At 43.1% G+C, this 11,975-nt stretch overlaps 1 protein-coding gene across 12 annotated transcripts in view; it reads right to left on the reverse strand.

The window, feature by feature from the left end:
- PLEKHA5 (pleckstrin homology domain containing A5) overlaps nucleotides 1-8,865 on the reverse strand; it is a 167,099-nt gene extending 158,234 nt beyond the window's left edge. For all 12 annotated transcript variants that reach the window (XR_007904048.1, XM_051784421.1, XM_051784430.1 and 9 more), the window contains exons 1-3: nucleotides 8,664-8,865; nucleotides 8,450-8,526; nucleotides 5,540-5,597 (exon numbers count right to left, since the gene is read on the reverse strand). Coding sequence is in view for 11 of the 12 variants with exons in the window: in XM_051784421.1 (XP_051640381.1) it covers nucleotides 5,540-5,597; nucleotides 8,450-8,526; nucleotides 8,664-8,752 (224 nt within the window). In the remaining variant the exon portion in view is untranslated. The remainder of the gene's footprint in view (nucleotides 1-5,539; nucleotides 5,598-8,449; nucleotides 8,527-8,663) is intronic.
- Nucleotides 8,866-11,975: the final 3,110 nt, after the last annotated feature.

Raw genomic sequence — 11,975 nt, forward strand, 5'->3', positions numbered from 1 at the left:
TAAAAACTTGGTAATGGTTTAAAAAAAAAACAAACAAACAGTAAGTTTCCTCATGCTTTCAAGTCTATCTTAGTGAAAGTTTTCTCATGCTTTCAAGTCTATCCTAGAGAAACTGAAGCATTTAAGGTATTGCCCAATTTAGAAACACACTTCAGGAAAGCGACAGCTCAAAATATCAACCACAGACGTCACAGGCAAAAAGAGACTTTATAGGCACAGTAATTCCTAAGGTTCACATTTGATATTCTACCTCCCAGACTCACTTTGAAACAGGTTCCTAAGCCAGGGATAATGGGCCCTGCCAGACCTGCACACGAGTCAGACAAGTTGTTTTTGCAGGGTGAACTTTTGCCACCCTTCCCTCTGGGAGAAATTCCATTAAGTTTGCTCCCAGGAAATCAGCTCCCACTCCTACTCCTTTTACTGACTTTCCACTGTCACTGCTCCTTTCAGCCTGGTTGTCTCCACTCCTTCCCCTTCTGCAACTACTCCCACACTCTTACACCACTACCTACAACCTCGTCCTTCCACATCCAACCTGTAAGCTGCTTTTTGGATGCTGTCCCACCTCTCCTCTGACCCACACCCATTTCTTCCTGTGTCTAGAATCCCTCCACCTCCACACCCAGCTTCAGCACTGCACTGTTTTTGGTTCTTGAAATATTTCAGGGGAATAAAGAAGCAAATGTTAAAATAGATAATAAAGTTGCAGGCATTCCCCAAAACTTCTTATCTGAACAGCTTTGCTCACTATAAAAGGCACAGGATAGCTTGTTGTTATGTCCCAGCTCACCCATCTAAGCACATGCCATTATTTGACCTAGAGGCCTCACCATGTAAGAAAAAGAATAAACTTAAGCCTTTATTTTAGTAAAATAAAGGTTAGAGGCAACAAAAAAAGAACTGAATTTCTGGGAGGAACACTGTGATTCTCAGCCTTGGAGGAAAACAGTTTGATCTATTCTCATTTTTTTCAAATTACATTTTTCCTTTCAAGAAAGGGCTTCTCTGCAAACAGGGCTAGTTGTTCTTTAATTTTTTTGGAGAAAGTCTCAGCTGAATGGGAAGGGATCTTTAGAATGCACATAAAAGACGAAGGTTCAAAGCTGAATTCTCAATGAGCACAGGTTTATTTTAGTAAACAATAGAAGCTCAAAGCTGAAAGAGTTCTTATCCCTTTTAATCACTTAATAAATTTTTCTTGCCTTCCCAATTTTCAAGCTACGTGTCTACAATAAACAAACCTGCATTGATAAAAAGTCTCTATAAAAGCATACAAAACCTCTATTTGACACAACAGTGAATTCACCTCGGCTTTGGACAGGGTTTGTAATGTCTTGCTTCAGCAAGCAACAGGCAAAAATTGTTCTGATAAACACAGAAAAAAAGGTAAACTTCAACACAAAACCCTAAAAATTAAACTCTAACCTTCTTATTTCTTTAAGTTATAAAAATGTCTTCAGTCAGCTTTTGTACTGCCCAAAAAGTATCAGTCCTACAACAAAGTTAAGAAATATGAAGTTCTAGCACCCACAAAACACTTATTTAAGAGTACTTCTGTAGAAGCCAAACTAGGCAGACTGATGCAAAATTCCACAAATATCACCTTTGGATCGATTTTTAGGACAACTTTATTTGGTAAATTAATAACCTAAATACTATAACCCTGCTTTGAAAAGAACCAAAAAAAATCCTAAAGGTATGTTCAGAACCACTACAGTGGAAAAAGAAAAAAGGCAAGAAAAGTAAGCAAATGCCTGATAGTTGTGTGGTTCTAACCAGAGAAAAGGGTTTCTTAAACACGTGCATATGAATAAACACAGAGAATGAGAGAGAGAGAGAGAGAGAGAGATTGATGTCATTTTATGGTGCTCAAAACCAGTGCTCTGGTGCCCAATGACTATGAAGTCATCACAAGGTACTAAAAACATCAAGTTGAAAATTCTCATTGATCTTAACAGGTGAGGAGTCTGAAGTCCATGACCAGGTACTTTTTCTCTGTTGACAAGTATCATAATGGGATTGTCCCATGGGTCCATTTCCTTGTGCACTTATAAATAATATAAGTAACTTAAGCTTCCCATATAGCTTAGACGTGTTTTGGGGATAGCTTTTCAGAGCTCAATGAGTGCTCAGGACACTCAGCATAAATAACTAGTTCAGTGAAGGATTCTAAGCAGGACAAAAGAAAAATCTCAAATTTGCTGTGCTGTAATTTTCCAGCTCAGGAGTTTTACCATACCTTGCTTTACTTCATAACACAAAAGACTCAACAGTTAACTGATAATAAAGTATTAAAGGTTATAGTTGAATGTATCAATTCTACAGTCATACAGCTCTGTGTTCCAGGTAAAAGTTCAGCAGGAGTTACTGTATAAATACAAAACCAAGCATTACTCCAGCAAAGTTTAATGACAGAGTTCCCACCAAAAGGCAAGGAAGGGCCTTCTGTGCACATGCCTAATGTTAAGTAAACAAAATCAGACTTTCTCACTCCCAGAGAGACAAAACACCTCAACAGTGGAACTACATCGCAAGAGAACACATACAGTGTATCATCACATTACACTTTTTAAAACTCCAAACAACAAATAATATCTTTTGTCATTTGCATTTAGAAGGGATGAGAAGGACGCTGGGAAAGGATTCTGCCACTAGCAAGTATAGAATTCTACTAATAAAAAAAAACCAACAAACAGCCCGGCAAAAAAAGGTCAAAGTACTAGCCAGCATCAACTTACTAATACAACCCAATGCCAAAAGAAAACCACGTTATGCAATGGAAACAACTCCTTATCTATCCCTGTTTCAGTGTATCTTTCCATCTTAAAGCTAGAACAAATTCAATGTCATGGAAGCAGAAGAAAAAAAAAATGTGTAAAACAGTCACCATTTAGTATTTCCTTATTCTGAAAATGAGCATACACATCCTAAGAAAAATTCAGTGTCCTTTAAAATAATCACATGTCAATGCAGTCTCTATACTGAGTCATTTGTTTGAAATTCCAGTCCAAGGAATGTTAAGATTTAGCTGACGATTATCTCCTCGACATTATCCCAATTTGATTATACAGTGTTTACTACATCAAAGCCAAAAAAAGCACAGTAATAGATTCAGCAACACACCCACTTGGAACACTGAAGACCTATTATTAAAGAACCAGAAGAATAATTTTCAAAAGGTTTTTATTTTCAAACACAGTCTAGCATAAGATCTTACCATAAAGCAAGGTTGTTAAACATTTCTATTCAACCCACATATTTGAAGCTGTGCCTCAGAAGTTAGGTCAAATTATTTATGTGATCATGAAACTTGACTATCCTTCTTGTCTAACTCTCTTAGCGGACACATCACAGAAATCCAACAGCCAAGTTTCACGTGGCTGAACCCATCAATAGCAGGTTATTTACATTCATTTCCCTGCAACTTACAAACAAGCTTTCAATATATTTACTTATAACATAGTATTTGTTATGCTGCAATCAACAATATAAACATTAATATTTAGCAAACCAGCACACACAAATGAGCAGGGCGTAGTTAGAAATCCACATGTGGGGGTGCTTGTATAGCAGGTGGTCACAACAGCCCACACTGTTTGCCCCTCATGAGGGAGCCCCAGAGTAGTTTAAATTCAGACAACCAGAATTATTATAATCAACATATCACCCAGAGTTACATTGCCTAGGATTATAAGGCAGCGATTATAATGTTGTCACCCTGTCTACGTTAGCTCTCACATCTTCTCTAGCACCAGCAGGGCTGAATGCTAGACAGCTTTACAAGGAGAAGCTATCATTGGGCAGAAATTCAAATTCAGCCTGGGAGGCTGCACAACAAACACGTATTTAGCTGAGGATGCCAAACTGGTCAGACCACGTGAACCTTTCAGCAGGCCTGACAGCACCATCCCTGCCATCCTCCTACGTCTATCAAACCACAGAGAAGATGCAGCACAACTTTCAGATACAAACTGAGCTATTTAGCGCTCACTATCAGCAAAACAATCAGCTCAATGTACATCCTAACAGTTATGGTAACACCTTGGACACCAGAACTTGGTAAGTTTGTCCATAAGGGCATCACTTGCTCTACAATAGCTGTTCACACAGTTTTTTTTATTCCAAGAAAACTCAAGTCTCTATTTTCCAGTTACTACAGCCAGCCAACATTGTCTATAGGCTTATTCTATGAGAACAAGTTCCATCTCAAAGACTACAAGAATTTTTTTTTATACTGCATACACACACAAACACAGCCTTCTTTTTTACTTGTCTTCATTTAATAATCTGCAGAGAACTCTGGAGGTGAAATTCTTATGAATCCCTGTCCTCAGTCAGGTGCATTTCTTGCCAGTTGCAATAAGGCAGAATAGAACACTAAAACAAACCCATCACCTATTAACAAGCAGTCCCCTGCTAGAAAGGACAGCGCCCATTCTGATCAGATTTTTGGGAGCATTTTCCTTCAGTACATCTTTTTAAATTTTGTTTAGGATCAAATCAAGCATGTTCTTATATGAAATAAACCATGCAACACATACATAACATCCATCTCACAATGTCTACAATGCATCTTACACAGAACAGCAACCTTTTGCTCAACACTAAGACACAGAAAAAAACCTATAAGCTGTAGCTTATAACCTCTATGACTAATAGCAGCTTTCACTCCTAAGTTATCCCACTGATGACACTATTCATTTAAACACAGCAAAACAAACACACAGTACAGTGAGTAAAAACTCCTGACTGCATTGAGAAAAGCCTGTGAGTTCTTAAATAATAGAAAAGGAAGCATATTAATCTGACAAATATACATAGGTGCCACTTTAAAACTGTCCAATAAGGATGGTCTAACTATCTGGAGAGGAAAAGCTTGTAAGAAGTTTGTACAGATCCAATCAATACCCCCTCTAGACTTCTGCATAAGAGCTGTATTTCCATGTCTCTCATTCAAAAGACAATACATACAGCAAGTCTACCATAGTGAACATAGTCCTCAAAACATACTAAAGCAGGAACAAAAGAAATAATGAAAAAATCGATGCTAGAAGCAGAAGCAGGAGGTCCACAAAGAAAACGGCCAAATTAAACCTTCAGCGTGGCTTTAAACAATGTAATTAGAGAACAGGGCCGAAACCAAGGCTCTTCTCCCTGTGATGAAGTAAGAGCTTGCCTTTGTGAAAGCATTTACAGCAGGACAGTGCACACACACAAATGTCAAACAAACCAATTCAAGGCATTCTTGACTCACAAGGACATTTCTTGCTAGATGATTACACTCACAGCAAAAATTGCACTTGAATCTGCATCCTTAAACAGCTTTAATTAGAAGTATTAACACAAAAACTCAAAAAATTGTTTTAGTTGTGCAGAATTCAGTAAACAAAGGGCTACACACACTATTACAAGCTTCAATACGCCTTTTAGATTTACAGCGTAACATTTAAGTTCAGTTTGGAACACATTCAAAATTACAGCAACATTTAGACAAAGTAATTGAAAATTATAGTATTGTGACAAACATTTAACTTACTTTACATAATATCTTGCACCTTCAAAAGTATATGCTTCCTCCCAACCTGTGGGTAAGTCTGGAAAACAAGCAGCAAAACATCCCAATTACCTTTTGAAATGATGCTGGACATACTGGTCTACTCCCTAACACCAAGGTAGCTAAAATACTGTGTGTCTGATTCCACATGCTGAAACCTTTAGTCCAATGAACAAATATTTCAGACTTGACTCACAATACTGTCTCAGTTTTAATTCTGCAAGCCAAGAAAAGCTACAGGAATGAAAATCTGATTTGGATTTCTCCTTCTCCAGTAATAACAACGAGGGTCTAAGTGTGCCCTTATTTAACAACATTCCTTCCTCTGACCAGTAACTAGAACTCCTGGTCAGCTCCAGATCCTTCTACCTTGAACTTCAGCAGCATCAAATTACCTGAAAGACAGAGATCCAAACAAAAATCCATCTACTGAGTTACATGCAAGTCACAAGCACCTTAACAGGCATCCTACCAACTACACCACAGAGCATCAGCATTGTATTAGCATAATTCCACCACTTGTTGTGACTAACAAGTGTTCCTGCAGTGTTTACAACTCTATCCCATTTCACATGAAAATCATTTTCAATGCAAATCTAGTGGAGGAAGTGGGTACATCTCTTCCTTTCTATTATCACTCCTAGGAGTACACATATTAAAAAACCCCCACACCACTAATAGCCAATTTCTCAAGTAACAGCTTCCTGATGTAATGGAAGCTCTGAGGATGTTGGGTACATTTATGCACCTCTAGATGCATCATTACCCTTAAAAGTTTGCCCCAGTTAATAAAAATAATGATTGAGACATAGCACTCTCTCATTGAATTATAAAAGCAAGAATGCATTTCCTAAAAAAAAAGAAAAAAATCAGTCTGGGTTATGTGTTGTTCCCCCCCACATTGCTTATTTGCTCTGTCTGTCTGGCATTTTTCTTCACTCCTGTCTTCTCTAGAAGAAAAATCAAGGCATCTTTTGATAATGGCACAGGGCAAAGTACAGCAAACAGGAAGTCTCTCTAGTAGAAGTATTTATGGCTGCTATAGAATTTTGCAAAAATATACCTTTTCAGTGCTGAATATCTCAAGGAATAAAAAGCACTTCAATTCATAATGGAGGACAAAGCTTTCCTCATCGTCTAGTACATGCCTTACAGCATTATTTAATAGGCAGCTTTACAATAACATACATCTCCAAAAGAAGTGTTATTCACTCAAAAATTGTTTAAAAGAAGACATCATTTGAACATATTCTGACTAGGTTCCAAAACGATGGTCAGAGCAAAACAAGATACAAACCCCAGAATTAATCTGTTTGATTATATCTCTGTATGGAAAGATTCATTAACATACACATGAATGAGGGAAACTACAGGAACAGATTTGGTTTGCAGACACCTTGGTATCTGATTAATAAATCATGGTCAATATATCCAAGGTCATGCCTCACTCTTGTGTTCAGAAATAAGTTTAATTTACCCCATGATAACTTTGCAATGTTACATACAACACCCCAGATACTCAAAAGCAAACTGCATTTCTTTTAGAAGGCACTTAACGGCAGAAACAAGTGAGACACTTGGAAAATTACTGGGAAATCACCATCAGCCAAAAGAGACAGTGGGAATAGTTTAAAAAAAGAATTAATACTCAGCTAATGCTAGTGTTGAACGAGCAAAGCACATCTGCCTCCATGCATATTGCTGTAGATGAAGGCCAGTTTTTTAATCTGAGCACTGAAAGCAGGAGCAAAAGGAGCCTGATAGCAATCAGTAGTTCCATTTCCCAGCATTAAATGACTTCTTACAAACAACAGACCTTCACAGCAAATCAAACTGCAGAGTTCTAATAGCCAGAAACCTGTGGTTTTTAAACTATTCTCAACTCAAAAAAAAAAGGAAAAAAGAAAAGAAAGGCTGCCTGCAGTTTTCTAAGAGGCTGTTTCTGATTTCTTAATGCATGAGTATTAACCAAACATAAAAAGCAAATAATCTGATATAGACCAATTCACTTGCAGATTTCCCTGCGATTATCCAAGTGATTACATACATAAAAACAACTGCACTTATTACTACACTCCACCACCTCCCAGTGGCATATGTAGCCTGTGTGCAATTCCAGCAGTCGGAGTTTGGCTCCTGGTCTCCAGAGTGTCTGCTGTAAATCCTCCTCCTCCAGCACCTCCTGCTGCTACTTCTCCAGAGTGGAACAAAACAGCAGAAGCAAAGACTGGTTCCACCCTCCTCCCTCCAAGTTATTTCTAATGTTTCAAGTCCCTTTTCCTCCTACCTATTCCACCTCTCTCAGTCACTTAGAAACCACACAGACTCAGCCTAGATGGAAGTGAAGGGAGAAAAAAAAAGGGTGTCTGGGTGACCAGTGAAATCAGACTCTGTATTTTAGTACACTTATCGTGGTTAAATCTAGGTACTGCCGGAAACAGGAGTCAGATGAGCGGTTTCGTGCTAAACTGAGAAAGGATGCTACGCAGGTGAATAGACGGGATAGGCAGAGAGAAGCAGGAGAGGAACACGCCGGTCTCTAAGGGTAACTATACAGCGTTATAGGGGTGATGCGAGGCAACGCAGAGAGAGTGAGGACAGACACACTGCACAGGCACGGAGGGACAACTCGTGGGCAGGGGAAGGCGCTTTAAGGAACTGCCGAGCGGAGCCGGACACGCGGGGCTGGTCGGCGATGTGAGCCCCGCTCAGCCCGGGGCGAACAACTGCGCGGAGTGCGGGGACAGCGGGACCGGGAGTTGTCCCGGGGGGCTGCGGCGGCTCCGAGGGACCGGGGGACGGGGCGCTGAGCCCGCCCGGGGCTCGGCGAGACCCCCGAGCGGAGCGGGGCAGGGCCAGGGGCTCGGGCAGGGCTGCGGGCAGGGCTCGTACCTGCGCTGCGGCGGTGCCCGGTGATCACGGCCTCTCCGGTGAGCGGGTGCAGCCAGGTCGTGCTCTTCGCCTCCTCGCTGCGGGGACGGACACACGGACCGAGTCAGGCAGGCGCAGCCCCGCCGCCCCCTTCTCCCACCTCCCCCTCCCCTCCGCTCCCCGCACGCCCCTCCCGGCCCGGCCCCGCTCCCCTCCGCGCCGGCCCCGCGCTCACTTGATGAAGAAGACGCGGCCGCCCTGGCTGATCCCGTAACTCCAGCTGCCGGGCAGCGCCCGCAGCCGCTCGGCGCTCAGCTCCGCCATGGCCGAGGCGCCGCAGCCGGGAAGAGCCGCGGGGAGCGGGCGCGGGAGCGGGCGCGGGGGGGCGGCGCGGGCACGAGCGAGCGAGCGCGTCCCCGCCGCAGCCGCCGCCAACACCTTGGGGAGGGGAGGGAAAGGAGGGGAGAGAAGGGGACGGGAGGGGAGGGAGAGAAGGGAGGGCACAGCGCCCGCCCCGCCCCGCGCGTCCCCGCCCCGCCCCTCCCTCCCCTCCCCTCCCGCCGCGGGGGCGCGCGGGGCGCGGGGGCGCGCCCGGGCGGGGCGGGAGCCGCGGGCACGGAGGGAGAGCCGGGAGGGGTCGGGGCCGTCCCGCAGGGAGGGGAGGGAAGGAAGGTGGGATGCGGGATGCGGGGAGCGGAGGCCGCGTCCGGACGTGGCTGTGCCCGGCGGGTGCGCGGCTCCGGCCCCGCGCTCGGTCCCATCGCACGGGGGGGCCCCGCTCCTCCGCATCCCAGCGCTGCCCGCTCCGAGCGCGGGGCTCCGCCGCTCTCAGACCCGCGTCGGGACCCGGACGGCACAGGAAATTAAAAGTTTCGTCGAATGTCCTCCCTCTTCTCACACTCTCAGGCTTCAGGCTTTTTTTTTTTTTTTTAATTTTTTTTACATAAAGGCTCAGTCCTCATAAGCGAGCGTAAAGAGATACCATCTTTTTCCTTCGTGTAAACTGTGCCATCTTTTTCCTTCATGTAAATCGTACCATCTGCGCTGCGTGCCCGTCTTCCGAAAGAGGTCTGGGATACGGCGTGGATTTCAGTGTTTTAGGTATTTTCAGTGTTTTCAGTGTTTTAGGGAGGTGGTGATAATGCAGGTAAAACTTGCGCCTGCAAAAATGAATCTCTGTACCTGCGTGTATACTTTTATTCACGCGAATAATCCAATTGCATGTGCATTTATGCGTTGCCACACACCCCTTCGGTTTAAGTTACACATGACAAATGTAAATGACTAAAAGTGTGCCGTGGCTGTGGTGTTTCTAAGAGAATCTTCGTTTGCAAAACCACTTTCTGAATAAGCAGTAAAGCTGGGATGTCTGAAGGCATTCCTCTGTCCACAAAACATGTGAAATGCGCAGCTGAGAGTATTCTGTGTAGCAGCTTTGTCCTCTCTACCATTCTCAACACCTTGGGAAAAATAAAATTTGACAGACGAGTTGCTGTGTGGTTTGGTCCCCACCATGCCATGTGGTCAAAGCCTTAAATTCCAGTTGCCCCACACAAGGTATTCCAGACATAAAGAGCAGTGTACATGTGAGAAGACTTGGAGTCACATTTAAGTAACTGGATACAAGATAAGAATTCCTCCCTATCTAGCAATACCCTTCATTTCCACTCACCACTGACAGCACCTGAGATTTATAGACTACCAGAGGAAAGATACGCTGGGGAAAACAATTTATTCTGTAAACAGTTCCCTTCTGTCCTAAGAGCAAGAGCCCTCAGATGATGAGTAAAGTGAGTAATGACTCTTCCTGTGAAGGGCTGCGAAAAGCTGCCTGACAACAGCAAGGGGGAAATCACATGCATTATGGGCTCCTGGGGTGGTAATGCTCATGTCCATGCAGCCTTACTAGACTGTAGAGCAAGTGCTCTTGATTTCCAGAACAGTGGATACCTTCCACCATGCAGAATCATTTTCTTTCTCTCTAGCAGACAAGTGCATGCAGCACAGCTAGACTTACATTGGCCTAGATCCATAAATTAGGTATTTAGGCAGGATTTAGGTGCATCAATCCTGCCTGATCCCAGCACGTGCTTTGCCAAACGGCTTCCTTAGGCAACTAAGTTCTGCCAGTCCCTTGCCTTGCAGCCTCCTTCCTGCTTTGCACGTGCTTAGAATTGCTGCCATCTTGGTAAAACCTAGAGTGTGGTACCTAAAATATGTCCCAGCCTGGCTGAATTTTTAGGCAAGGCATTATTCCCCCAGGTGCCACAGAGGCCGGATAAATTGGCCACATTCAGGCCACACCTAAGAAGGACTTACAAGTTTAGTTTCTGTATAACTCATAGCAAACAGGTTGGCAGCACAGTCATCACAGGAAACCTCTTCAGCCTCAAGGATGAAGGGCATTTAAAACCATGTCAGTCTATTCCCAGGAAAATGCTTTTACTCCAAGGTATAAGCCATTCTGAAGCTGAGTCTATTCTAGGAGGATACTGAAGGTGTTCCTCCTCCTCCTTTGAAGTCACATTATTTTGCAAATATAATTATTGGGCTATAGGGTGGTGGCATGACTTGCTGGTCTCATGAATAGGAAGCTCATCCAGGGAGTGATGGAAGATCTTGTTTCTACTTCATTGTTCAGTGACTCTTAAGTATTCTATGTAAAATAGCCATCAAATAAAATGTATTTGCAGATGCTAATCCTGCAAGTGAATGCTAATCCAGCCATGTGCCCTGAACTCACAGTGATTTCTGGGAGCCCAGAGTTTTACCATTTTGTGGATCAGAGCTCATGAACTCCAAAGGATATGAGGGACACCACACCTGCATCATTTGTGCAGGCTGGTGCCAGCAGTTTGTCTTTCTGAAAGGTGCTGTTGGTTCCATAGTTAAAACTTTTGCTTCAAAGTTAGTCTAAAAGTTTGATCAAAACAAATTACACATGGAGTTTTTTGCAAAGTTCAGTAATGGTACAAATTTCCTACAGTCAGATAAGTGCTTGAATGCTCTTACAAGACAGACATGAGAACAATATTTAAGAAAAAAAGAAACCACATCACTAAGGAGAGCAAAACTCTCCTTTGAAAGCAGTTTATATCACTGTAAAAGCTGCATGCATAATTTAAGATGCTACACGTGTACCTTTCACTTCATTCTTTTTTACTACAAAAATGAGCTAGTGATTCCAAATGTGAAATCAGTCAATCTCATTTATAAGACTGAGAAATCTATCGGGATTCTCCCATCTGGCCAACACTTTTTTTCCCCAAAAGAGTTGAAGACAAACTGTTGAAGAGGTGACCACTGACACAACTGTTCTCTGCATTCTGCATGTATGGCCTGAGCTATCTGCTGCTCCTGTCACTGGTGGGAAGTGGATAGAGGATGTGGAGCAAGTTCTTAATCTGTGTGGGCAGAGCTCTCCCTCAGTATATTGGCTTGGGAGCTTGGGATAAAGACCCACATCCACTGAGATTTTTCCCATGTTTATCCATTCTGACCCAGCCTTTTTTCCTTCCTCTTTCACCTCCCTATGACAGTAGCTTTC

This window comes from Manacus candei, unplaced genomic scaffold (genome assembly GCF_025592945.1).
Source record: "Manacus candei isolate 608988 ecotype Guabito, Panama unplaced genomic scaffold, ASM2559294v1 h1tg000018l, whole genome shotgun sequence".
NCBI lineage: Eukaryota > Metazoa > Chordata > Aves > Passeriformes > Pipridae > Manacus > Manacus candei.